This window comes from Erythranthe guttata, chromosome 12, assembly GCF_056151865.1.
Source record: "Erythranthe guttata isolate IM_541 chromosome 12, IM_541, whole genome shotgun sequence".
NCBI lineage: Eukaryota > Viridiplantae > Streptophyta > Magnoliopsida > Lamiales > Phrymaceae > Erythranthe > Erythranthe guttata.
Genome location: NC_142544.1, coordinates 11,058,119 through 11,085,565, shown reverse-complemented (window position 1 = coordinate 11,085,565; position 27,447 = coordinate 11,058,119). Strand labels below are relative to the sequence as shown.

Here is a 27,447-nt window from a genome sequence, read left to right as displayed (position 1 = left end):
AGGATTAATATTAGTATCAATATCACCATAATTATCAATGTAAGTATCAATATTATTATTGGTATTAGTATCAATATTAGTCTTATTCTTAGTATTAGTATTATTATCAATATGAATATTAGTATTAGTATTAATTTTATTATTAGTATTAGTATTAGTATTGATACGGGTATGAGTATTAGTATTAATATCAGTTTTATTATTAGTATCAGTAGTAGTATTAATATTTGTATTAGTATCAGTAATAGTATTAGTATTAGTATTAGTATTAGTATTAGTATTAGTATTAGTATTAGTATTAGTATTAGTATTAGTATTAGTACCAATATTAGTATTAGTGTCAATATTAGTATTAGTACCAATATTAGTATTAGTATCATTATTAGTATTAACATTAGTATTAGTGTTAGTATTAGTATTACTATTAGTATGAGTATCAGTATTAATCGAATTAGTATCACTATTGATAACAATATTGGTATAGTATTGATATCGGTGTTGGTATCAACATTGGTATCAGTACTGGTAGTGGCGTATACATCATATCTCTTTGCAATATTTATAAGTTTTATTGTTGTTTGACTCTTGTGCATCAATAATTGAATGCCATTAGTGATAAACTTACAGGTTATTTGAATATCTATTGTGCTACTTCTTTGCTACCGTGTTTGTTGTTACCTTAGTTATTTTGCAGAAGATTCACATGTTGTACTAGATTGCAATCCAAGAAATAGAGTTATCTCATATGTTTTAAATAATTTCACTTAATCTTGATATCGTGTTTTGCGTGCTTCATGTTTTCTTATTTGTAATATTAAACTTAATTTCATATATTACAACTCTAAATTAAGAGACAAAGTTTATATTTTTTATTTCCTTCCATTTTGTTTTACTTGAATTGGTATTGTTATAAAGAGATGATCGTTTACATAAGTTTATTTTTCTAATTTTGAAACTCACCTCCGTGCAACGCACGGGTGGAATACTAGTTCATATAAAGCATAGATCCTCTATTTATATTATATATAGATTATTACATGGTAATAAATTTCGGAAAATTTTAGAAATTTTTGGAAATATACGGAAATTTCGGATTGGATTTCGGAAATTCCGAATATTTATATACAATGCTCATTCCAATCCAATTTTTTTGGAAAATTCGAAAATCAAAATTTCGGAAATCATAAATTTTGTACCGATTTTCACCCCGACACTCAAAGAATATAAGTTTTTATATTGCGAATTCACTTGCTGGAAAAGTGATAAAAGAAATAGGGTAAATTACACACACCCCCTGAGGTATGCTTAAATAACTGTAAGGTCCATGTGGTATCGATAATTACACTCAGCCCCCTGAAACGTAGTCAGAAACTCTCATGGGATAATGAATTGGATACGTTATTCCGATAGGGTTCTAACGGACTATTGGTTTCAGAAAGTGATGGAGACAACAAAGAGCTATGGGTGATTTAAGAAATGTTCGGGAATGTTCGGGGAGCCATGTCACCCCATAGCTCTTTGTTGTCTTCACCACTTTCTGAAACCAATAGTCCGTTAGAATCCTATCAGAATAACGTATCCAATTCATTATCCCATTAGAGTTTCTGACTACGTTTCAGGGGGCTAAGTGTAATTATCGATACCACAGGGACCTTACAGTTATTTAAGCATACCTTAGGGGGGTGTATGTAATTTACCCAAAGAAATATGATAACTTTAACTTAGTACAGGAGAAGGGTAGAGTACCATGTATAATGCATGGTATGTAGTGTATACCACACTTATGGTACAATAATTTGTTAATCAAGAAACAAGTTATATATTAAACAAATTATCAGAACCTAAGGGACTTCAGATAATAATCCCAAGTTAAATAAGTTTATTATATGAACTAAAAAGTTCTCAATTAACACCAACCTATATTGATACTCTTTCATGACAGCACTTTCTATTTACTTAAGAGTGCACAATAAATGTAATAAATATACAACATATAACATATATTCTACAACATACAACACATACAAACCATAAGCCTCAAAGCAGCCAAGCTACGGTCCACTGCCGCCAAAGTACTTGGAAAAGCTATCTTCCGCAGAGCAGTATTTGATCATAACTTTGTACACTTCAATCACTAGTTTTGGGAAACGACTCCTAAAATACCTATCGAATCCTTCTGGTACCGGTCCGATTATTTCCTGATGTTAGAACAACATTGTAAGACTTCACACGAACAGCACAGACCGTATATTCATATTCTCCAAGGATAAAGATGCTCTTAATTAATTAATTAATTCACAAAGTGAACGTTCAAGTGTTTAGTTAAAACAAAAAAATAAAAGTTTCTTTGATTAAATGCAAGCCCCGTGAATAGAAAGATTTCATTTAACTACAGAGTTATGCCAAGATGGTGGGATTTTTGCACGAATTGAACTAACAATGAAATACAAAATGGGCATAACACATAGCAGTACCTGAATTTCTGTAGGAAGCTCCCTGTAATGATTCAACTTGTTGCGTACGACTCTTAGCAAGTCACGAACACTGTCAAACTTATAACGTCTATAACTCCCAATGTTATTAAGAAATGCAGGCTCCATCTTTTCATTCCACTTTGCACCCAAAGCAATATTCGCTACACTTTCTAATGATTTCAAGAGATCAGAACTCGTCTCCCTGTCTTCCAATTCTACCCTGTCACTTGTGTCACGGAGAAACGAAAGCCGCATCTCGGGACTCCAGAACAAAGGATGGTAAAGCACGTCCACTGCCTTTGGCCTAATAAAAATTTAAGTTGAGGCAAGAGATGGTAATGATTTCAGAAAGGTGAGATATTTTTTTTTTTAATTTGTTCCGTGACAAATACAGAAAACCGGTTACTAAAGTTGGTAGAATAACATTCATACCTCATTTCAGGATCAGGATCTAACAAGTGCAATAATAGGTCCACTGCTTCTGGAATATGTTCCACCAGGAAAAGGTCTAGTTTGTTTTTTACAATATTAATGTCACGTTCGAGACGGTTTCCGAAGGGATGTCTACCACCAGTCATGCAGAAAAACAAAACACAGCCAAGACTAAATAAATCGACTGCCCGTGTTTGACGCCCAAGAAGAAGTTGTTCAGGTGCTTGCCATCCAGAACTTCCACAGCCTGAAAATATTCGATCCAGTTAAATCAAGAAAATGACTTTCCCACAATAATAAAATAGTTTTCGACAAAGCCAATTGATATATATATATATATATATGTACACACACACACACACACACACACATATATATATATATATATATATATAGTCGAATTTGACATACGTCTTTACATCTTTCGGCCTCCGGTGACCTACATATATATCATATATATAATGCAGAAGACACACACACACACACACACATATATATATATATATATATATATATATATATATATATATATATATATATATATAAATTTATATACTATATGCATGTATGTGTATATAAAACATATGTATCTTAGTTTTCTCTGCATCGATTTATTATACCTTTTGATAGGACAGGCACTAATTTACTGTACTAGAGGACATCGAACTACGATGCATGGAGACACGCAACTGGAAGGTCCAACAAGAAAGATCTAATACGCATTTTTATTCAATGACAATTGTTACCTGTAGCATGATTACTCAATGAAGACATATCTCCAACAAGCCGTTTGCTAATGCCCATGTCAGAGAGCTTTGCAAAAAGCGATCTTTCGCTTACTATCAACACATTCTGAGGCTTCAGATCCCGATGAACAATTCCTAATTCATGTAGATGTGTAATTCCAGATATTACATCCCTGTGCTCCACACATACATAGCAAAAAAAAATGAAAGCAAGAGAATATAACAGTTAGCTTCCAATCAAAGTATTTTTTATTACTCGAATTAAATTTCATTTTCTCAATTAAAATATTTTTCATAGTCGTATCACCTCATTAGTTTCAGCAACAAAGGTGAAGGATAGCCATCTAAGTTCCACAACTCAAAATCCTTTATAGAATCCAAACTGATTGTACACTGTGGTGCAAACTCTGCATCCAAGTTCTTGCCAAGAGTCGGGTTCGAAGAGGACTTTAATTGCATATGGATTAGATCATTTAAGCTGCAAGAACAGCGCTCCAATGCAAGATAAACAAAATCTTGGTCTTGCTCTACTCCAAACCATCTTACAATATTTGGATGGCGATCAGACACAATAAGATTTTGGATTTCTTTAAAGGCAACATCATTATAGGCTCTAACAAGGCGCTTCACAGCAACCGGACGACCTTCATAAACCCCTTCAAGAACCATTGTACCGTTACTACCTTTTGCGATCTCATTGTTAGAAACAACTAACTTACCAATTTTGCGTCCATCAATACTGCAAGAAATTGGTTCTTTCAAGTTCAGCCAAAAGTTGCCACCATTCTCGTTATTAGCTTGTTGTTGTACCTCATTTTCTTCTTTATCTTGTTTCCCAACGTTACTTCCCCCCTTTCCATTTTTACGAGATTTCTTCTTTTTTGATTGTATATTCGTAGAACTCATGCCAATAGGCTGCACAGTAAACTTGACTTTATAGACTAGATATGCAACAACCACTAGCAAAACAAGAATGAGCGGAAATGTGCCGAACGTCTGAAGAAATATCATAATACCACCACTATTTTCATCGAATTTATGCGAAGGAAGAACAGAGTCAAGGTCCTTGCCGTCATGTGCCTCTTGGAAGTTACCACTACCGCTCGGCAAAGGAAGTAATTCGAGAACTTTGTCAACATTTGGCTGTGATGGGAGAACATTGCCTGCAGATGCTGGAAGGAGCATATCTTGATGAAGATCCTTTGACTGTCCACGTGGTAAAGTCAAAGCATCCAACATATTGTGATTGCGAAAACGATAGACATGTGCCCTTGACTGACATGGTAATGGCATGTTATAAGGAAGACCAGGTTCAGAAGACTCCAAATCCGGTAGAGAACTCCCAAATGACTTCTCAACATCTCTACAAAGAAAAGCAGCTCCAATTTCAGAGACTGACATATTCCACAAGACTTTGTCTGAATTAGGTGTAAATGACGTCAATCTGTAATCTGTCCTTGTGATGTAAAGTGGTAGCTCGTCTTTGCCCTGGTCAGAACCAGATTCCTTAACAGTGGTATTGTAAGGAAGATCATTAACAGTGTTCTGCATAGAATCGGGCATCCTGTATATATTGATGACCTTTCCAGTCTTCGCATCAACTAAAAAAGCAGTTGTTTTTTTTGAACCAAGTACAATTCCCCCATCCTCTGCAATTTGAGGTGTTGAACTGATATACTCTTCAAGACTCTTCATAAGTTTCTACAAGATGAACAAAAACAAATGGCAATATTAGTACGAAGGCTGTTAATAAGATACAGGTCTGTAACAAATTGTCAGTAAAATGTAAGAATGTTGGGAATCATTTTTTTTGAAGTTCCAAATATTACTTTTCTCATAGCCGATTAGAAAATTGGTTTCTCAAATATTTCCCTGATGGTATAAGTTCTTAGATTAGCATGAAAAAATATAAGACTATGCAGTATTTATATCCTACGGAAGCCAAATTTTGGAGAACAATCTCCACCATTATACATGAAATATTTGATCATTCTTGAATGTAAGTCCCCATTGATGAAGAAAGATATATCTCCATACAAGCAAATGTCGATCATTCTCCTTCCGGAAATTACAAACTCCATCCTTTGCACTTATATTGGGATGATCCTTAGTCTCATGTATTGTCGAATGAAAACAAACAGCTAAGACACATTTCGTTCATGTTCCAACCATCAAATAAGTTCTTAGGGTATAAATATCAAGTCAATATACTACTAGAGAGAACGATTTGGAATATGCTACTAGACCACGCAACCCGAAAAACTTTGTCATGGCACCCATGTCATATATATATATATATGTGTGTGTGTGTGTGTGTGTGTGTGTGTGTGTGTGTGTGTGTGTGTGTATTGACATCTTCATTAACTAATTGTTACTTGGATTGTTGGGGAGTCAACACAGGGCTTAGTGATAAACAGAGATAGTAGTGTAGACAAAAATATAAAGAGAATGACAACATTATCAAATAACATGTTTGCCATACTGTGTTCATCATAACTCAAACATACTGTGTTTCCCGCATCTACAACGTAGGCTTCAGCGATATACATTGATAGCAATTCGTAAAAAAATGAAAATAAGGATAACATTATCAAATAAAATGTTCGTCATATTTGAGAAAAATTCCGGCCAATAGTATTTACTGAATTCACTTGGACCTTTTGACTTCAGGGTTGCATGCTTATCTAAAAAGGGGAGGCACGTATAAGATTCATATAAGACAATTACATAGAGTTCGAAGAGAAGTTCCATTCCAAACCAGCTCAACTGGTTATTCCTTATCGAACGACGGAAAAAAAAAAAGTTTAAACCAATATAGTTTGAGGATGTGATAATGAAATATATACCAGTTTGCCAAGGCTGTTGTGTGCATAAAGTTCCCAATCATCACCGCAATCAATGAAGTAAGTGCCCTCTAATCCCGATGCATTCTCTTTATCATTAACAGGAGCCTGATATGATGAATAAATTTGTGGTCCTGATGAAAATGACCAGAGTGGTTTCATCGAACCAACTTCCAATAGATAAACAGTACCATCCAAAGCAGCCACTAATGCAGTATCAGGTCCCCTGATTTCACACGAAAATAAAATAAAATCGGCTCAGATGAATATACAGGAAAAAGATATCCCGATTTTGCAGAGCATTCAGTTACAGCAACTATAACAATTCTGTGATTTTGAAACCAAAAAGAAGAAGAAATCAGCAATTTCAGTTCTTTCGACAAATGAATCCATCAATCTGTGGGAGTCGGCAGTAATTTGTTTTTTGAACCATCGAAACAGCTGGTGAAAGAATTGAAACAAGAAATACTAAAGCTCAAGATAAGAATAATTTATTGATATTTCATGTGTATAAGAATGCATTAGAAGAAGAAAAAGATTCCCCCAAATTTGCAAACAGAAAAATTACGAATTCAACTCGTCTCTAAATTTAACCTGACAAACTGCTATATCTCATAATCTATAAAATAAACCCTTAAATTATAATAACAAATAGAAAACTAAGGATGAAATCGGCAAGAAACTAATCCAACAATGAAAAATCAATAACGCAAAAAAAAAAAAAAAAAAAAAAAAAAAATTGAAACTTACTCCTTAGTATCTGACAACAAAGTCCGACCGGGAGCCCCAAAAACGCCGCCGTGGCGTTTGACACCACCATGTGAATTAAGAAAATCGTTGGCAGAGATGGAAAATGCGCCGAACAGAAAGATTGCGAATAGAAAGAGCAGAAACAATCGGCCGTACATCTATTATGATCGGAAGAATAAATGCGGCGGCGATTAGTCCTTAATTCAACATAAATAAATAAAATAAAATTGATTATGAGGCAAGTCGGATATAAATTAATCTAACGAATTGAAGAAAAGAAACGGAGATTCTAAGCTTGAGGGAAGAAGGGAATATGGCTGTCTTGCGCCATGGCCGGGGTTTTTCTCGGTCGCCCAATTGTTTTTTCTTGTCTCAGTCTTGCTAGTCAAACTTTGCAGGCTCAAATTTCATTTGCATCCCCAAGTGTTCGTCACAAATTTAAATTAGACCCCTCATGTTTCAATTCTTACTAAATCATCCTTCCATCAATATTTTGGTGCACATTCCTTAACAAACAATATATAATTTGCCTAAATTGCCGCTTGAAAAGTAACTCTGTACATGCGCAAATGCAACATTTTCCTGATCGAAGAAAATCGGGACAAATTTTCAATTCCGTTGAGCTCGATTGATATTTTTTTTTAACTTAGGAATATTTTTACATTCCGACTATTAGAATTCGGTCTATTATGTGCTACACCGGGTGAAATACATCGGGTAGATTTTTACCTATCATATACACACACCCACATTAGTGTGTGTAGATTAATGGTAAAAAACCACCTGGTGTAGTTTTCACCGGGTGTAGCATAGAAATAACGCTAAAATTCTTATGGGTGTGCCTATTCGGACTCTATAAAAAATTTCACCACACTCCACTAATTTGCCCTTCTAATTTCTTTTAAAGAGATTTTGGTATAGATGTTTTTTTCAATTTTCGGTACTGAATTTTGTTCTCATTTTCGGTATTGAGAATGTTTGTCGAACTCGGTACAAAGATATAGGGGATGTTTGTTTTTATTTCCAAAACTCATTTCCAGTTTTATACTATTCATAAAACCGAGATCATGTTTGTTTGACAATTTTATCCAGAAATTCCCATTTTTTCTTATCAAATTTCTATTGAAAATACACTATTCATACCTTTTTCAATTTTCAAACCTACCAAAACCTACTAACTAACCTATATATTTTATTCAACCAACTCATTTCTCTCTCTTTCTATACATCACTCCTCATTAATATTCACACTCTCTCTCCTCTCTTTTCTCTCTCCTCATTAATTTATACACTCTCTCTCCTCTCATTTCTCTCTCTTCATTAATATCTACACTTTCTCTCCTCCCAATTTCTCTTTCTTCTAATAATAATAATAATAATAATAATAATAATGGTAATAATAATAATAATACCAATAAATAATAAAATAATAATAATTATAATTATTATTATAATAATAAAAGAATATAAACAATAATAATAATAATAACAAAAATAATAATACTGAAATTAATATATGATGATGATAATAATAATAATAATAATAATAATAATAATAATAATAATAATAATAATAATAATAATAATAATAATAATAATAATAATAATAATAATAATCATCATCATCACTATCATCATTCTCGATCATCATTATATTCTACTTTTGCACGTACTTTCGTAGAGAAAATTCACCACAACCAAACATATACTCATTTCTACACCTACATAAAACTAAAAATACATCTTCATCCAAACATATTCCCATTTTCTACACAAAAACCAATAATCTACTTTTCCCATTAGAAATTTTGAAAACTAGAAATTCATTTTGGAAACATAACCAAACATCCCCATATAATTCAATTTTTTTTTTCTTGAATTGGTTGTCTTCTTCTTCGAAATATACCAATTTATATGTTTCAGATTCAATTTTCAAACACTAATTCAAATTATACACATACACACCTTCAATTCAAGCATGGCGCATATTTTCGTTTTGAAAAAGAACAATTTTGATTTCAAAAATGCAAAAAAATCAACGATTAGGTAATAGGCTTAGGATGGCGGCTACTGCCGCGGGAGGGCATTGATTTATGTTGCAAGTGAGTTTTACCTTCCATCTTAATATTGCTTTTGGTTCTGTTTTTCCCCTCTTCTTTGTGAATGGTGGGTGTTTGTTTTATTAGGTGGCAAGTGATTAAATATTTTTAATGGGTCAAAGTATATATAAAATATGCAAGGGGTAGAATTGAAAACAAATATTCGCTGGGGTGTGATGAGAAATCTAGTGGAGCATCTCTGATCGGTTATTATTTCGCAATTTTTTCATCTAAATTAGGTGTTTTTAGCCTCCGATCCAAAATTTCTATATCACCATTACACCTAAAATTATGGAGATTTAGTTTTAACTTCCCAACGTGGTCAACCCCAATATGATCATAGACCCAATCCTATTTTTCCACCAAATATAGAGGTGAAAATAGGATTTGGTGTAATTAACACAATTTTATTAATTAGCATATAGATGATAACTTTAACCAATTGCACTTGATTACCTACTTAATTAGCATATAGAGGATGATGATGATAATAATTGTGAATGAGATATTTTTTTTATGATTTTAAATTAATTTTTGTTGTAATATTTTTACTTATGCAACAATTTATGAGATTATTGTTTATGTATGATTTTATTATATGTAAAATAATTTGAGTTCGTGTTATTTCATGTTTAAATAGTTTTTTTAAAATTGATAACTTAATTTTTAATTTATATAGTTAAAAAAATTTATTATTTAAAATTGGATCTATAATTAATATTTAGGAAATAAAATACACTAAGATTGCGATAAACATTAGATTTACAATTTTGGGGTATATATGGTGAAATGTCATGGGAGACCAAACCAAATTCCGTTTTCTATAAGTGGTGAAATGGTGAAATATTATTACTTCAATATTTAGTCTAAATTTTGGTGAAATCCATTGAAGATCAAAACACAATTTTTCCACCAAAAATGGTGGAAGGTTAAAATGGTGTACTACCGATAGGAGATGAACCCATTTTTTCACCACAAAAAAATGGGATTTTGTGAAAAAATGGTGAAACCGATTGGAAATGCTCTAAATAGCTTCACCCAATTATTATCTGTTATTGTTTGGAAAATTTCTCGATCAAAAAATGAATGATGTATGAATTCCAACTATTTTATTAGACTTTAATATTATAAAATAATTTAAAACATTTTTTTGGAAGTTATTTTACGTAATAAAATTATTAGATATCTAATTATTAATCATAATAGAGTTTTTTTTAAACTATATTACTTATAGTATATATTTTTTTAGATTAATTTTATTTTAATTTATAAAATTCCAAGTATTGAAATTTTAAATCATTAATTGAAAAAAAATATATAATAATATTAAAAAAAATCTTAAAATACTTATTCCAGTCGATTCATATGATTTCTTTCATTTTTTATTTATTTTAAAGACGTCTCTTTATTAAGTAACAATTGGCAAAATCAATGGAAGGTGAGCATCTTCACTATAAGAATTTCCAAGTTTCAAAGCTACCAAATGTGATAACGCATTTTGAGCCCGTTCAACAAAAGAAAGGGAACAAGTTGTAACTAACTTAGACATAATAATGCAGTCTTCCACATAAACTCCAATTGTAGATGAGTATCTCCTCGGGTGAGGGCTTCAATCACTTGTAAGCCATCCCGTTCAAGAATGATAGAAGGCCAACCTTTCATTCGTGCTATATTCAAAGCTTGGGCAGCAGCATGTGCTTCGCCTTCTATTGTCGTAGGTCTTTCCGAAAGTTTGCATACACTCCACAAACATACTTTTCTTAAATCACGTGTTACCATCTCAATTGACTAGTAGTTAGAATATATCGGAAGGGTTGCATCAAAATTAATTTCGACCGTGTCATCCGGTGGATAACTCCGTGTGCTAGGATGGTTTGCTTTATTCGATTCTTTTAGACTAAATAGGGCGGTAATATAAAATTCCAGATAGGTGATGCACCTATTGCATCTATCAACCAACATCAGACCTTGCTCTCCATGTAATTCTTTGTTTCGGCTTTCCTATAATTTTCATACTACAACAATAACAAGATGAAAGATTTCCTCACTCCATCTACGGTGCATTTTATTGAACCAGTTCCAAACCGATATAAACGGCAGCTCACTATCGAAACCGTAGGGGTGGTGTTTCTAGAAAGTTGGCATACATTTGCAGCCCAATATTACACTGAGAAAGTTTTCTTGCTCATCTCTCCAACGATTACAACTTACATACAAATAAATTGTATGCCAAAATAGTTCCGCTTGGGTTAGCAAAGTATCCAAGCATGTCCACTAAAGGAAAAAATTAACATTCCATCGAATAGGTAACTTTAAATCCAATCCCAATCTCGGTCAACCAATCCACTTCCGGGCCCAGCACCATTACTCTTTCCCCCACTCAAACCACTCACTCCCGATTATATGTTATGATAGCACGTCCTCTCAAAACAAATTGTTGATAGAATAATGCCAAATCCAAGTAATTAACCAATCGGCAACAAAAAAAAAAAACCATCAAATAGGACGGAATTGCTTGAAGCACCGATTTAATCAAGACCTTTCCCCTGCGGGATCGAGACAACTGCTTCTCTCTCTATCCTTTGATTTTTTCCAAAGTTGATCACAAAGAAGGTTAGATATACACATTTAGATTGCCCCATCGAGGCAGAAATTCCAAGGTACTTGTCATGCCGGTCCACAACTTGAAATTATAGAATTTCTCAAAAAGAATCCTTCATATCACGATGGGTGGTTGGGCTAAAACATATTATCGGCTTCTTATAATTAATCGTTGGACCAGGAGTCCTTTCAAAATTTCCAAGAATTCCTTTGATAGTACTTGTATCCCCCGCCATTGCTTCATAGAACAACAAGTTTTGATTACCTCATTCGCCATGAAAGGAAGGGACATCATCGGAATAACCGCGCTAGTCACTCTCGGTTGCTTCCAAAGTCTCATCTATCTCATTAACTTCCGGATTAGTTGAGGAAATAATCTGATCAAGGTGTTATGCAATAATATGCTCAGTATCCTCTTCTTTCTCCTTCCAAACCCCACACATAGCTTTGGCGTGAAAAAAGCTTGTACTCCAATCTTTGTCTTTGTTGCGGTGACACCACTAAATATCATCGTCATCATACATTTTCTCCAATTTGCATGAAAATTCCTAGCTTATTCCCTGAATGCAAATGCAGGTGACTGGTCACCGATGTTGAGGGCATAAAGTTATTTTTGGTACTTCTCAATTTGTGGTTGTTACCGTTTGACTGTGTGATTGCTCCACGACATTAAGGGCATTCTACAGCATGAGCTACACCATATTAAATTTTTCCATGGGTCCTCCTCCATTGTTCGGTTCATATGGCTGATGGATAACATTTCACATTTCTCTTGACAAACTCACATGGTCTCAAAATAAAATGGTCATTTTATTACGTGAATAAGATGACATTTCTCCTTCATAAGACGTAACAAAATAGAAAGGGGGTCTGATCCTGCAAACTCCAAATGATATACCTATCCTTGTGTAAAAAAGGTCGACACTCTACATTAACACATACCCGGTCATATTTACCTAATAGTGATGGGTGTTTCTCTTTTACTGGACCATGCAAAGGGCTAGCTATTATAGTTGAGATAAAAAAGACCATACTCAGTAATCAGTATCTCTAATTTACAAATCCACTGGGGCATACGAAATCCCCTGTTCATTTTTTGAGTTACATAGCACTTTATTATAATCCTCTCCAATGGTCTACGTGTTGTTGCTTTGTGAATACAACGATTGAATTAACTCCCACAAAATTTGCATGTTAATATAATTAGGAATGTCATAAAATATCGTGCATCTCCAACTCAAATTATGAATCGAAAAATGGACTTGCACTGTGTTATAATCCTCTCCAAAGATCAATCATAACTTTCTTTTGCCAAAATATTGTTAATTCTCCCGATTTTTAGCCTTGTCAATCAATAACACATTGTAATTTTACTTTCTCTTTAAAAATTCGATTCTTTGTTAGGTTGCTTTCGTTTCGGATAAGAACACCACATGTCAGAGAAGATTTCCGAGCACGTGAATTGTCAAGGCCCCCCTATCCCGTGACAATTTAAACCTATTTTTAATGTTCACATTTCTAATGTAATTTAGCCGATTCAAATCTTGCTGTAAACTTATAAATGGATCTACAACATTCATATTTTGCAATCCGTGAGATGCAAATTAATAATAACTATAATTCAAATTTTGTGATTTATTTCGCTCATAATATTTCTCATACGAACTCCGATTGCGCTGGTTTAAAAATTTACAACTTTAGTATATTTGCAAATTTTGATATTCATTTTATATCATGTTTTAAAATAAATTCAACATTTTTTAGTCAAGATAAAAATATTTTTGTCATGTTCTAGACATAGTGGTTTTTAAAAGTAAAATAAAAATATAATAATAATTATTTAGTTCTCTCCCACCTCAGTCAGGGCTGAAAACTCAAAAAGTCCGTTCCCCAGCCGCCCCACCCCAAACCCAACTCCCGCCTTCCCATCGATCTCTCCAATCCAATCACCCAAAATTAAATTATTGAAAAACATAAATTAATTAATTTGTGAGAAATCCCCCTCCGCCTCTCCCACCGCCGATTTCAGCCTCCAAAACCTTCAACTCCAGCTATAATCAATCCTCTTAGCCGCCGGTGCTTAAGCATGCTGCAAAGCAAGTCATTCGTCAAGAAAACGAAGCAAGGGAGAGTTGTCAAGGTTTTTCTATACCTTACTTCGCTTTCGGTTTTCTCTCTTCTCAATTGTATTTTTTGTGTTTGTGTTTGTATTTGTTTTGTTACTAGGGTTTAACCAGGCAGGCGTCTGCTCGCAGGTTGTGAGAGAACACTATTTGAGAGATGATATTTACTGCGGTGCCCCTTTGTGCAAGGTCTGCGATGTTGCGGCATCGCGTCTCAGTTCAACTGCCTCAACTATTCTCGTACTCGATACCAATGTTGTTCTTCATCAGGTGAAACTTTTCTTTCTTTTTTTTTTTACCAGTTTTTAGAAATTTAGTGCCACTTATTTTGGAAATCATTTGACCTTTTTTTTTTCTTTTTCTTAAACGTTTTTTGTAGATTGATTTGCTGGAAAATCCAGCCATAGATGATGTTGTGGTGCTATCAGTGGTACTGGAAGAGGTGAAGAACAAAAATCTCGGTGTATATAATAGACTTAGGGCGCTTTGCAGCAACTCCCAGAGGAGGTTCTTTGTCTTTTCTAATGAATACCACAAGTACGTTCCTCTCTTCATTTTTCACTCAGTTAACGGTACTCGTGTGTTGTCATCAGCATATCTATTTGTTTTTTCTTTCAGTTTGATAGCTCATTTCTGACTTGAAGTAGCTTTTATACTTGGTAGTTTGATTAGTAAGCGTGTTTGCGGAAGTGATCTATTCTCTTTGTTACATTAAGTAAACCGTGGTTAGTAGCAATTTAGACCATTTGTAAGCATAGAGGTAGAAGACTCTGAAATATGCAGCCAGAGGTTATGAAAGTGTACCTTTTGTTGTGTATCACTAAAGTCAACACCTTTGTCCACGACAATTGGAAGCAAAATCCTATATATATGCCTTGGTTATGAGGGGGTTGAGCATGGACGAACTATGTTTTTAATAGCTTGACCTCCTTTTTTTTCTTCTCTCTATGTCATGGCACCTGCTTATTATTTACTGCTTGTTGAATTATTACTATTTGAATTAATGTCCTTAAGCTTTGGACTATTCTTTTAGCAGTGAGATAAGCTGAAAGGACACATACTTATTTATACTATTCTCTTATATATAGGGATACATATGTGAAGATTGAGACTGGTGAAAGTCCCAATGATAGGAATGACAGAGGTATGTTGGTCTCATATACTTCAAGGCTCAATTGTTTCGAAGGAAAATAGCTTAAAATATATGCGAAGAGAAATAACATTTTCGGGTTATTTGGTGCAATAAAGTTTTAGGAAATATCGAATCAAGAAACTAGAAAAACTTATGCAAGTGAAATGATATGTTTGGAAAACTTAGAATATTCTCGGCTCTATTTGAGACCATTTTGAGATTTCCTTTTTGGGGATGTTTTGGATGTTTGTATTGACATTCTATTCTATTCATGTTATTTAACTTACTGAAAATAAAGGCCTATTTAAACTAAAACGCTCACAACCATAAATCTTAGTGTAATGCACACATGAATATGATTTAAAACTCACAGTTCCCATCTGTTGCGACTATAATCCTCAACTGATTTATCTGGAATTGGTGAATTTCAGCAGAATAGGTAATCCTGTATAGTAAAACTAATTTTATTCTATTTGGGACAAAAGAAAATTTGGTTTGTGGAATGAGGAGTTGACACATAGAAAGAGCATGATGTTTGCTAAAGATCAGTTCTTGAATCACTATCTGTTGAAGAAGGCACTTCATGCTTGATATAGAGGAAGAGAAAAATCTAATTTATTTTTTAACTATTGTTACCAAAATTTACTATTGTTCTGAGCTAAATGTAGATAAGATATACCCAGTTAAACACAAAAAGAATGTCCGGTCCTCATAAAGTGGTGTTGACTATTTGACTATAAAATAATGGTTCAGCAATTCGGGTGGCGGCACAATGGTATCAGAATCACCTTGGTAGTGCAGTCCGCGTTTTACTTATTACAAATGACCGAGACAACAAAAAGAAGGCCGTTACAGATGGGATTCTTGCAGAGACAGGTATGTGCCTATTCTTTGAATTGTTTATTGTTCCTACACCATCCTCACTTTTTTCCAGCATAGTCTGAAAATTAAATTCAACTTGAGAAAATTATGTTTCTTATTGCACGCCACTTGCCTTGTGCTATCTCAAATTCTCAGTTGCTACTTCCGTTTGCAGTTTGTTTTTTTGACTAGATCTCCATAAAGTCTGTTTTAGCATATTATCTAGATCTACTGAATGATAGCGACTAATCTTCTGCAGTCGAGTCGTATGTGAAATCGCTTGGACAACCAGCATTGCTTGACCTGATTGTTCAGCCTCCATCTGATGATGTTACTATGGAGGATGCAGAAGATCTAAGGCCCTCAAAGAGGAAAACAATATATCCCGAGGTATCAGGCTAATAGCACACTCCTTCATAGATATTTAATGATCGGTGTGTTCTCTCCTATGTACTAGTGCCTACTATTAATTTTTTTTGGTTCTTGGTTTCTCATGCAGCATAAGCCCATGTCAGAAATTACTTCTGGTTTGCATCGTGGAATTTACCACCAAGGCAAGCTTCGGGTTAATCGCTACAACCCGTTTGAAGCATATGTTGGGAGTGAAAGTATTGGTGATGAAATTATTGTTTATGGGCGTACAAACATGAATAGGGCTTTTGATGGTGATATAGTGGCTGTGGAACTTTTGCCTCAAGATCGCTGGCAAGAAGAGAAATCGCTTGCCATAGCAAATGATGGTTTGTGCTCTCAAACATTTATACCTGTGCTGTGTATTTTGTAGGGTATTTATAATTATTGCGAAATAAATTTGTATTTTACTAGTCTCTCTCTCTCTCTCACACACACACACACACACAGCCCTTGTTGGACATTTCTTTTGCATTACAAAATATCCTATTTAATCGTCTCTGATATTGAATCCAGAGGATGAAGAGGAAGATGATGTTCATTTAGCTCCAAGCAGTGCTGATGATGCTCCTCGAGTTCCAAGTTCGGCTGGGGACAAGAATGCTATGCCAACTCGCCCATCTGGTCGTGTTATCGGCATTATAAAACGGAACTGGCACTCGTAAGTAAAATGAGTGGATTAGCCCTTTACTTTTTTCTCAAAGTAACTACTGTTTTTCTCCAGTCTTTTGAAGCACCAACTTGATGGCTTTCATCAATAGACCATTCGATGTACTATGTCGTAGAATGTGAATATCTTATTGAACTTGTGATGCAGTTGGTTCAGACTTCCCCACTTGACCACTTTTGTGTCTGACCTCCCACAGACAGGAATCTGGTTAAACACGTTTGAGACATGTTCAGACATGTTGGGGCTTGTGAAATTGTTTCATGCTGGGGCATCTTTTGTGGTATGATATTATTTAAAAGGATAAGATGGGATGCATATGACATGTTAGGAGTTTTCCTGTATTCTATATGGTAAGGTAAAAACTTGTTATAAAGACTTAGATAGAAAGTCAGTTAAAATAATAATTAAGAGTTGTATATGAGATATGAAGAGCAGATCGAAAAAACTGATGTATGTCAATTGTCAATATTTAAAGTTGTTTCCCATAGAATAGGGAGGAGATGGAAAGATAACCCTTACGCATGCCAGCTTTATGTGTTTGTCCGATTAACAGACCAAGGAGATCAATCAAATTGATGTAGCTTACATGTCTCTTTAACAATATTTTTGTGTAGGAAAACCAGCAACCCACTATTTCCTGCACAATAACAACATTGGCCGAAACCACCAAGTTTTTTAGGAACATGCTTATTACGACTGCTCTTTTGATTGTCTGTGCCACCAGCTTGTTGTCCTATGTTCCTGATACATGACCAATGTTTGTATGTGCATTGCTTCTATTATCCATGAAAAAGTTGCCGATATTTTCTTGATTGTCTTCTTATGCACAATGAAAGCACACCCAAATATCTTGAAGACACCTTGCTAGGTTGTTAATGAGGGAAAAGAGACTGCCTGTCTTTCATTTTGGACTTGCGAGAAAACTATTAGGTGATTCAGTTTAAGACTGAGCCAAAACATTACCTTTGAGTTAGGAAAACTGAAGTGATGGAATTGTAGGAAATACATGGATACTTATTTCCATTGATAGCCTTGTTGGCTCTCCCTTTAGTTAAATCTTCAAACTTTATATTGTATGCAGTTATTGTGGATCTTTGGACCCGATGCCTATGCCTGCGGGCGAGGGTGGTATTGCACATGCTCTGTTTGTCTCCAAAGATCGGAGGATTCCTAAGATTCGGATGCAAACCCGGCAGCTTGGAAATCTACTGGACAAAAGAATCATCGTTGCTGTTGATTCATGGGATCGATTATCTCGACATCCTTCTGGACATTATGTTAGAACTATAGGAGAAATAGGTGACAGAGATACTGAAAGTGAGGTATGCCGTAGAATTTTGTTTTTTAATCACTTCTCTCATGCTTAAAAAATCATGAATGGAGTTATTGATACTAATGTCTTTTTCTAACTATGCTGTTTCTGCCTACTTTGGCATATCTATCTTGACTTGTGTTATTGAACTGTCACATTTGCTACCTTGAAGCTCAATTGGTTTAATAGTTATTGCACTGTTAACATACTTCCATCATCAAGGTCTGATTTCTCCAATTCCTTTATAGAACATTCATAATTAAAGCTTCATATCTGAAAATGGTATGTTGCAACTCATAAGGCACTCGTTTTTCTCCACTTTTGACCCAAGTGATCTTAGACAATTTTCAACATCCGTTACAGATAATAGACTCCTTCAACTAGAACATATAAAAATAATTTTGGATGGGTTTCATTAGACGTTTGCGTGACATCTTAGTATGGATCTTCTGCAAAAGGATGTTGACCTATTAATGTGAAACCCCTGTTCTCTGTTTGCCTGCCTCTAACTGCATTAAAAAGCCATTGCCCCTTTTTTTCCTTCAAATTTCACAAGTTGAATCAAAATTAAAGAATTAAGAGATGGAAGTTAAAAGTCAGTTAGGTCATTTCGTTCAATAAAGGGGAAGGGAAGTAAGGGAGGGTGTGTGAAACTATTAATGGCAATAGGTACAGGCTGAACATGGACAAGTAACAACCTGGCCAGGCCAGGCCTGGGGTGGGTATGGGGTGAGTAAATCACTAACGTGGTGGTTTATTCTCATAACCAGTTGGGTTCCAGATGGTCATGGGTCCTCTTGGAAAAACTATATACCTATAAGTTTTTTAGCCTCATATTTCCTTTACCCCCTCCCCATAATCGCGTATATTGGCCTCTTTCTCTCTCTTCTTTGTGAAGCAAAAAATAAATTAGAGACCGACCGAGTGTTTTTTTGAGGAAAAAAAGAAAGAAAGAGATTTTGAGATTGGAAAGATACCTACCCCATGAAAAATCCTAGCCCTTCGTTTCCATTCTCCAAAATAGCTTTAGTGTAATCATGTCCGCTGTCTCTACTTATTATGGGAATATACATACTCTAACCTGAATCTTCAATGCCAAAAATAAATGCGTACCTGGACAAAAGTAGCAGTATTCATCTGTAATGTGTGAAACTGCGTGTGTGCACTGCAGGTGGTGCTGATAGAGAATGATATTGATGCCAGACCATTTTCCTCTCAAGTTTTGGCATGTTTGCCACCGTTGCCTTGGTCTGTATCTGCTGAAGATATATCAAATCCCATTAGGCAGGATTTGCGTCATTTACGTGTCTTCAGCGTGGATCCTCCAGGTACTTGGTTTGTATGTAAAACTGTATCAGTGTGCTTGTGGCTCATTCTCCTGTTTGCTTTCATTTCCCCTCGAAAGTTCTACAGTCACGTAAGCAAGGATGGCCCTCTTTCTACAGTGTCATATCTTGGATCAATTTTTTAAATTTGTTGGTGCAGGTTGCAAGGACATTGATGATGCATTGCATTGTATGCTTCTTCCAAGTGGACATTTTGAAGTGGGAGTTCGTATCCTTTCATTTACCTATTAGTTTCTTGTGAACACCACAATGTCTTTTGTCTCTTGGTTGTGAGTAACATTTTCTACTATTTATGAATAGTTATGGTTATATTCTCCACAAGCGTCAGTTTTAATGCTATGCCACCAGATGCCACCAGTCGATTTCTATATAACATGGATAAACCTCTTGTACCACTAATATTTTTCATGCTCTTAAAATTCTGAATTCACATGTGGTTTATTCTTTCTAGTCTTGTCTTACCCATGTCTCCTGGAGTAAGGGTGTAAAAAGGAATATAAATTGTCCTTAGTCTCCATTGCATCTAAAGTAATCATGTTTGACCTATTAAATACTAAATTTCACTATTAATTTTGATAGTGATCAGACAGGACTGTGGTAAAGATTCTTGAAGGTAGTGCGGGCAAATTTTATTGAAGTCCTAAATTTGCAATAGTGCATGTGAAAACTTGTGATTTTACTTGACCAGGAAGGACTGTTTTATCTTTTCCTATTGTTTATTCTTCTGAAATTACAAAAAAAAATTGAAATTCAATTTTTATTTCCTGCTATCTTCACACTACTTTATTTGTTAAAATAGGCTTATTTAGCTTAAATCAGGTGATTATCTCTATTTTTGGTTTAGCAAATTTATAAGTCAAAATTATATTTTGAGAAGTTGCTATGTTTAACTACTCTTTTGCCGGAATTGGGGTTTAGAGGTGACTGTTTAAACTTTAAAACATGCAAATATAACTTTTGAACAATATTATTTAGCGTATTCCTCTCTCTATCATTCTTACCAAATTTATCAAATCGGAATTCGTTTCACGTGCTGAAAATGTAACTTTTGGCCTTTAACTACTCTATCAACTGATAAAGGCATGATACATTTTTTTCTTTTTCTGTTTAGTGATGACAATGTCATACAACTTTAGGTTTAATAGATAATCAGCTGTACAGCAACTGAGTATATCTAAATATAAATCCTAGGAATATGACCTATCTTGTTGGTTGTACCATCTCACTTTGGTTTGAAGAGAGTGTGGATCCTGTGCAGCTGATTTATTGGAGACTAGCATATGAAATTGTGTTCCCTCAATATTCTTTGGATTGCCGGGAGCTAAGGATCAAAGCTTCCTAAATAGGATATTTTGTTCCCATCACAAATAGAAGTTATCCTGATATCTTATTTCAGTGTTCAACTTAAATGTGTATTAGATATTGCCGACGTCACAAATTTTGTTCACCCTGGAACCCCCTTGGATGACGAGGCTGCAACAAGGGGTACCTCTGTCTACCTTGTGGAGAGGCGTATTGACATGCTTCCAAAACCTCTGACAGAAGGTGTTATATTGTGTACTTGGTGTTATTTGTAGTTTCTTGTGTATGCATTTTACAAATATTCAGTCCCAAAGGTTAACATGTTGTAACACATTATCTTTTCTATTCTTTGCAGATGTTTGTTCATTGCGTTCAGATGTAGAGAGACTGACCTTTTCTGTTATATGGGTACTTACTTGTCCCGTAATTATTGTATTTTGAATGGCTAACCAGCTATCCCTGCTCTTATGAGAAGTTTAAAACGTCTCATTAACTGAGATACGGGGATATGCTTTACCAGTAGAATTCTTGAAATGTCAATTGTTTTTACTTTTTGAAGGAGGGTGTAATCAGTCAACGGTTTCATAAATTGCATTTATACCAAATGTTGACATGCTTGCATAGTGAAGCTTTCTTATGCATCCTTTGTAGAACTAATTGTGTGCTAGTTCTACAATTTGGAAAGTAAAATTGTGCGATGAAAAATGTGTTTCTTTGCCTTAACCCTATTGAAGGTACATAGTCTTTAAGCTCGCTTGCAGACTTTGTTTTTTTGGTCAAGCTCCATAACAGAGTTATTTGAGTATGAAAAGTCCAAATAAAATGGAACTCCTAATTTTCCATTACTAATTTTGTCTTCGAAAGTTGACATTATTATGCTTTTAGGGTTGTCTCACTCTATGCCTTCAATTAGCAGAAAATACATATTCATCTGTTGGAATACCAGAAGTACTTATTCATTTGTTGTAAAACTAGTTTTGCAGTTTCTGCCTCTGCCGTTTTCGCACCCCCGCTCCCTCATTACATGCCATTTACTTTTTCTTCATGGTAGCCCGCATTTTCACCTTTCTACATTGACTGATTGTATAGGAAATGACTCCTGAAGCAGAGATTATTTCTACAAGGTACACGAAGGCCATTATCAAATCATGTGCTGCGCTATCTTATGTCGAAGCTCAGGCGAGGATGGATGATAGGTACTTATATTTAATGTTTTTCCTTGTGATATAATTTTCATCTGGCAAACTTTTGAGTAAATATCACTTGACTTAAGTTCTATTTAAACCCCTCGATTTTCTGTAACATCTCTTTTCTTGCATTGAATTGTTTACAATCATGTTTGTTTATTTAGTAGCTTAAAAGCACATTGGGATTTATGATTATTTGTTAAGGGTTCTCTGACTGCTGTATTGAGTAATTGGTCCCACCTGTTCCTTCCTCAATACCTTAAGCAGATTCATTTGAAATTTTATGAACATTTTTATATGGTTCTTAAAAGAAATAGCATAGGCTTACTGAAATTTCAATCCATAAATCGTAGAAGACTTCGATAGATTGAAAAACCAGATGGATGGATTGTTAGTACTTATTGTCTGTGTTTTAGGTGGAGGCTGTAGTTTAGAAGTGCTAATTCTCCTCCTTGGTGATTTATGTTAATTGATCCTTTTCATCTATGCCTTCGTCTTATTGCAACTTGAGTTCCCAAGTTAGTTGATTGATTTCCTGAGAAAAATCTTGCAATTACTTTTGGCCGTTCACAGACTTTACTCTAAAATCCATTGGTTAAGTGGCCCATGCTATATTTTTTCTCCTTATTCCAAAAGAAAGTTTGGAAACCATGCTTTATGTCTGTCGTCAGTTTTGAAACCTCTTCTAGGTTTATATTTATGTTGATGCATGCCAAATAGCGGCATTGTTTTTTTCTCTTTCCTTTCTTCATTTTTCTGTGTGCGGCTTCAACTATTCCCAATATTATGTTAGCATATCGCTGCATCTTTTTCCTAAATCTATTTATTTTACAGTCGCTTGATGGACCCATTAACTACAGATTTGCGGAATATGAATGTGTTAGCAAAGGTGACTTTGAAGAATTTTACTCAATAACTTTATTTTGTATTTTTTATTTTTAAATAAAGCAAAACATCGTTACCCTTGCAATGTTGTAGATAATGAGGCAAAAACGCATTGAAAGAGGAGCCTTAACTCTTGCTTCTGCTGAAGTTAAATTCCAAATTGATACTGAAACCCACGATCCTCTTGACATCGGTATGTTATTCCTTTTCATTTCCTGTTAGAGAAACTTGTTAAATCTATATCTTTCTTGTCGCCATTAACTGAGAAGCAGGATAAAATTCCAAGCTAGATATTCTTCCTTGGGACACAAAAATTGACAAGTCAACTATCCACTTAGAAAAACTGCTTCATCCTCTTCAGTTAGATGCTTTGGTTCAGTGATTTTTCATATTTCCTTCCTTTACGACTAGTAGATGATATAGTTGGGGGGTGGGGGGCAATTTATCAAGAAAATTTCTCATCCATGCTTTGACATATTGTAGAATCAGCTACAAAATGAACTTTTTTTTCATAGTATAATGCGAATTGGCTAGACCCGCACAAAAGTTCTCTAGTTCGAACACTTGTTAAATTCCGAGATTGAGCAGTTTCCACAAAAAAAAAATTGATTATTTCTCTGTGCTGTGTCTTTCCATTCGCCTTACCTTCTCCTGTTTTCTTTTGCATTCATTGGACTTTATCTATTGGTTTATTTGATATTTGTTCGTTATTATATCTTTAGTATGATTATTACACATTGATGTGCAGGTATGTATCAAATTCGAGAAGCAAACCAGATGATTGAGGAGTTTATGCTTGCTGCCAATATATCTGTAGCTAAAAAAATTCTGGAACATTTTCCTCCGACTTCTCTGTTAAGGTACCCTACTCCTCTCTTTCACTTACTATATCGGTTGATCTGCTCTCTGGAATCACCAGTTTTTCTTTAACTCTTTAAAAGGAGATTCTGGTTGTGTACTTAGCAATCAAGATATTTACGTTTAAGTTAAATCTATTGACTGCGACTATTCACTCAAGGTGCTACTCTCTTTAATATTGTTAGTGGAGTAGACTGCAGGATATGGAAGACCTGAAGAGTTGAGACTTTAAGAAAATTATGAATTGTTAATCTGGCTTATCCTACTTTTATAGAGAAGACAATGCTTAGTGCAAAATCTCATAATTCTCTGCTTAAACTCTTCTTTGAACTATTTATATCATGATGATTTATATAATATGCAGACGGCATCCAAGCCCAACTAAAGAGATGCTTGAACCTTTAATTCAAACAGCTGCTGCCGTTGGTCTCTGTTTGGATGTGACATCTTCTAAAGCACTGGCTGACTCACTTGATCGTGCTGTGGTGAGTTAACTTCTCTTTATATTTGACTGTATATGAAGTCATTGCGCACTTGTTCATAGATTTTCTGTGCAAAAAAATACTAAACCGTAGTATTCTTGGATTCAATGTTATAAACTGTTTTTTATGTTATAAACCGGAGTATTTTTTAATGTTATAAACATTTTCATATTTTGGAGCATTTTGTGTGCAGAACTTTGAGTCTTGTAAACTTAAGTTAGACTAGAGTTATAGGAGGTTGTCTTCAATAGTAAAACAAGAATTATCACATTGTTGCTTTACTCTCCGGGGGCCTTCATTTCTGGCTGATGGAAGTAATTGTTGTGTATGGAATTTTTTAATAGAATAACTTCAGAGCTTTTTCATGAAGTCTAAATGTATTGTGAATTGTTATTTGATGTTGTCTGGTTAGTTTACAGCAGGAATACTTGTCTGTGGTATTTATGTACATGGCATTGCTTTAGTATCACTGTCTTTCTGACTGGGTTCTCCTGTCATTTCCACTCTAACAACATCAGGGCGAAGACCCATACTTCAATAAGCTGATTCGCATTCTGGCAACAAGGTGCATGACACAGGTACACAAATCAACTTGATCGTGCATGCAATTTTTCATTATTAAGGTGAACAAAAATTTCTGAATCCTAATCTGTCTCGCACATTTTCAGGCAGTGTACTTCTGCAGTGGAGATCTGAGCCCTCCAGAGTTTTGTCATTATGGTCTTGCCGCTCCTGTGTATACACATTTCACTTCTCCTATAAGAAGATATGCAGGTATATTAAAAAAAAATTGTTCTTTTTTAAAAAAGAAAAACATTCATTGATCAATTTGTACTTCGATGTAACTGTTATGATATTTGAACTCAACCTTTTTGTAGATGTCATTGTTCACCGTCTGCTAGCTGCATCCTTGGGGATATGCAGGCTCCCGGATATATTCCAAGAAAGACCTCGGCTTACTAGTATTGCTGACAGTAAGGCTTTTCTCATTAACATCAGTTTGTTTTTATTAAGTATTTATTCTGGTGCGCTGTATATTTTACTGTTAACAAAAAATCGTTCTAGTATTAGTCAGTGCTTTGATAAACTGCAGTGTGGTCTTACTTGGGTTATTTGAATATTATGAGCTATTCGTTCAATTGGACAGAAGTCCGTCGATGTATGCATATGCTACTAGTTTAGTCTGATCGTATATGTTGTTCCTACAGATCTGAATTATCGGCACAAGAATGCCCAGATGGCTAGCCGGGCCTCAGTTGAGCTCCATACACTCATTTATTTCAGGAATAGGTAAAAAGTGAAGACTTCAGTAATTTTACCACTCTCTTGTATCTATCGCTCTCTCTTTCTCTCATGTGTGTATGCTAACAACACTTATGCAGGCCCACTGACACTGAGGCGAGAATACTGAAAATAAGATCGAATGGGTTCATTGTTTTTGTGCCAAAGTAAGATTATTATGTATTGATGTGTGTTACAGTTCATGTTTATTTCCGGATAATCATATAGAGGATGTTTTCTCCGAGAAAATATTCCTTTGGGGCATATTTTATATCAGAAACTGACTTTTGAGTGGTGGTTCAGATATGGAATAGAAGGACCAGTACACTTGATGGCGAGAGGACAGAAGGAAGGAGGAAAATGGATAGTTGATGAGCAGCAGCAAAAGATTAAAAAGATTGACGGTCAGGATTCTTACGGCGTTCTTCAGACGGTCAGGATCCACATGGAGGTGGTTGAGCCACAGCCAAATAGGCCCAAGCTCCAGCTTACCCTTATCTAGTAAACCTCCTCCAATACTTATAATTATTTTTTTCTTTAAATTATCTAGGCCAAGTCGTAGTTGTTTATGCAGTTAAAAAAACGAATAGGTGAAAAGACCATGTCGACTTTAGCTAGCTCTGTTCTCTACTTATTGCGTCTCCACAGACGCTGCATTTTGAGCAATCAAATTATGTACTCAGTTGGTTTACATTGTTACATGGTTAATATATTTGGAAAAGACTACATGCATTGTGCCTTGCTACAATTTAGCCCTCGAGAGCATTGAAATAATAACTCTTTTAAAACTTTTTCCTTTGTGATGTTTGTATCTCTTTCGTGTCCGTGTTTGCGATATTTGGCACTAAGTGGTTAGAATCATGACATGTCACTAATGACAAGGCTTCGCCCTAAACTAAAAGGGTTCGTTCTTTTGGATAAAACAGTAGACAACCCAGTGAGAGCAATGGCTGCAATCAAACAGTTGTGTCATGTTGGATATTTTAGGGTTAACTACAAAAAATCCCCTAAACTTTGGACCTTTTTGCGCGTTAACTCCTGACCGGAAAAAAGTTGCACTTCATTTCCCTACTAAACCCCTTTTCTTCCTATTTTATTTATTTATTTAATATTAATAAACATACAAATAAAGAGAAAAAAGTTCATCTATCCGTCACCGCCAACCTAGATACCCTTCACCATCTTCAGCCTTCCTGTGTGTTGCCTCTCTACTTCACCGCCCACCATAAACCACCTAAGCTATATGTTCTCCTTTTCTATATCCTCAATTCAATTACATTTCAATTAATTGATGATTGATCAAAGTAATTTTTTTGGTAGAATGATTCGGTGATTAGCAAAGTGTTTCAAGTTCACATCCCAGTTCTGATAATGCTGAATTCCCCGAAATGTTACACTTCCGCCATTAATGGATTGGGCCACGCGATTGTTTCCCATCTTCTTGTTCTTCGAATTGAATGGATTCGTTTCAAACCTTTATGTGGGCATAGTACTCTTCGATTTAGTCCGAGATGCAATTTTCGGATTCGGATTTGAGTCATGATCCGTTAATTCTGAGGACCCGTGGCCGTATTGCCAATTATGGGTAGAATCATCATGTAATGGGTAATCAGAGATTATCGAGAAAGGAGAGAGAAATGGTGGTCAGATGT

The 27,447-nt window shown here is 34.9% G+C and overlaps 2 protein-coding genes across 2 annotated transcripts; one reads left to right on the top strand and one right to left on the bottom strand.

The window, feature by feature from the left end:
* Window positions 1–1,795: 1,795 nt before the first annotated feature.
* Window positions 1,796–7,899, bottom strand: IRE1A (Endoribonuclease/protein kinase IRE1-like protein). Its single transcript, XM_012973168.2, has 7 exons — window positions 7,246–7,899; window positions 6,499–6,721; window positions 3,960–5,353; window positions 3,653–3,825; window positions 2,907–3,153; window positions 2,475–2,778; window positions 1,796–2,198 (listed from the first exon to the last, which is right to left on the bottom strand). The coding sequence occupies exons 1-7, from the start codon at window positions 7,401–7,403 to the stop codon at window positions 2,052–2,054; spliced, it is 2,646 nt and encodes an 881-aa protein (XP_012828622.2). The 5' UTR covers window positions 7,404–7,899; the 3' UTR covers window positions 1,796–2,051.
* A 5,870-nt stretch (window positions 7,900–13,769) lies between these two features.
* On the top strand, window positions 13,770–26,521 carry EMB2763 (ribonuclease II family protein). Its single transcript, XM_012973177.2, has 24 exons — window positions 13,770–14,085; window positions 14,201–14,338; window positions 14,448–14,605; window positions 15,157–15,212; window positions 15,954–16,076; window positions 16,321–16,451; window positions 16,561–16,801; window positions 16,989–17,133; window positions 18,224–18,464; window positions 19,626–19,782; window positions 19,940–20,008; window positions 21,220–21,345; window positions 21,458–21,510; window positions 22,192–22,298; window positions 23,124–23,178; window positions 23,268–23,367; window positions 23,923–24,034; window positions 24,397–24,517; window positions 25,033–25,092; window positions 25,183–25,288; window positions 25,393–25,488; window positions 25,723–25,804; window positions 25,897–25,962; window positions 26,099–26,521. Exons 1-24 carry the CDS (start codon window positions 14,032–14,034, stop codon window positions 26,295–26,297), a joined length of 2,796 nt encoding a protein of 931 aa, XP_012828631.2. The 5' UTR covers window positions 13,770–14,031; the 3' UTR covers window positions 26,298–26,521.
* Window positions 26,522–27,447: the final 926 nt, after the last annotated feature.

What these genes read in the sequence shown, in the direction of transcription:
- IRE1A (XM_012973168.2), bottom strand. Translation starts at nt 7,403, where the DNA reads ATGTACGGCCGATTGTTTCTGCTCTTTCTATTCGCAATCTTTCTGTTC. An exon ending in TTGTTGCTGAAACTAATGAG is followed by an intron (nt 3,826 to 3,959) that starts GTGATACGACTA and finishes TGTGGAGCACAG; the next exon opens with GGATGTAATATCTGGAATTA. An exon ending in AGCTTCCTACAGAAATTCAG is followed by an intron (nt 2,199 to 2,474) that starts GTACTGCTATGT and finishes TTCTAACATCAG; the next exon opens with GAAATAATCGGACCGGTACC.
- EMB2763 (XM_012973177.2), top strand. Translation starts at nt 14,032, where the DNA reads ATGCTGCAAAGCAAGTCATTCGTCAAGAAAACGAAGCAAGGGAGAGTT. An exon ending in ATATGAATGTGTTAGCAAAG is followed by an intron (nt 23,179 to 23,267) that starts GTGACTTTGAAG and finishes GCAATGTTGTAG; the next exon opens with ATAATGAGGCAAAAACGCAT. An exon ending in CAACAAGGTGCATGACACAG is followed by an intron (nt 25,093 to 25,182) that starts GTACACAAATCA and finishes GCACATTTTCAG; the next exon opens with GCAGTGTACTTCTGCAGTGG.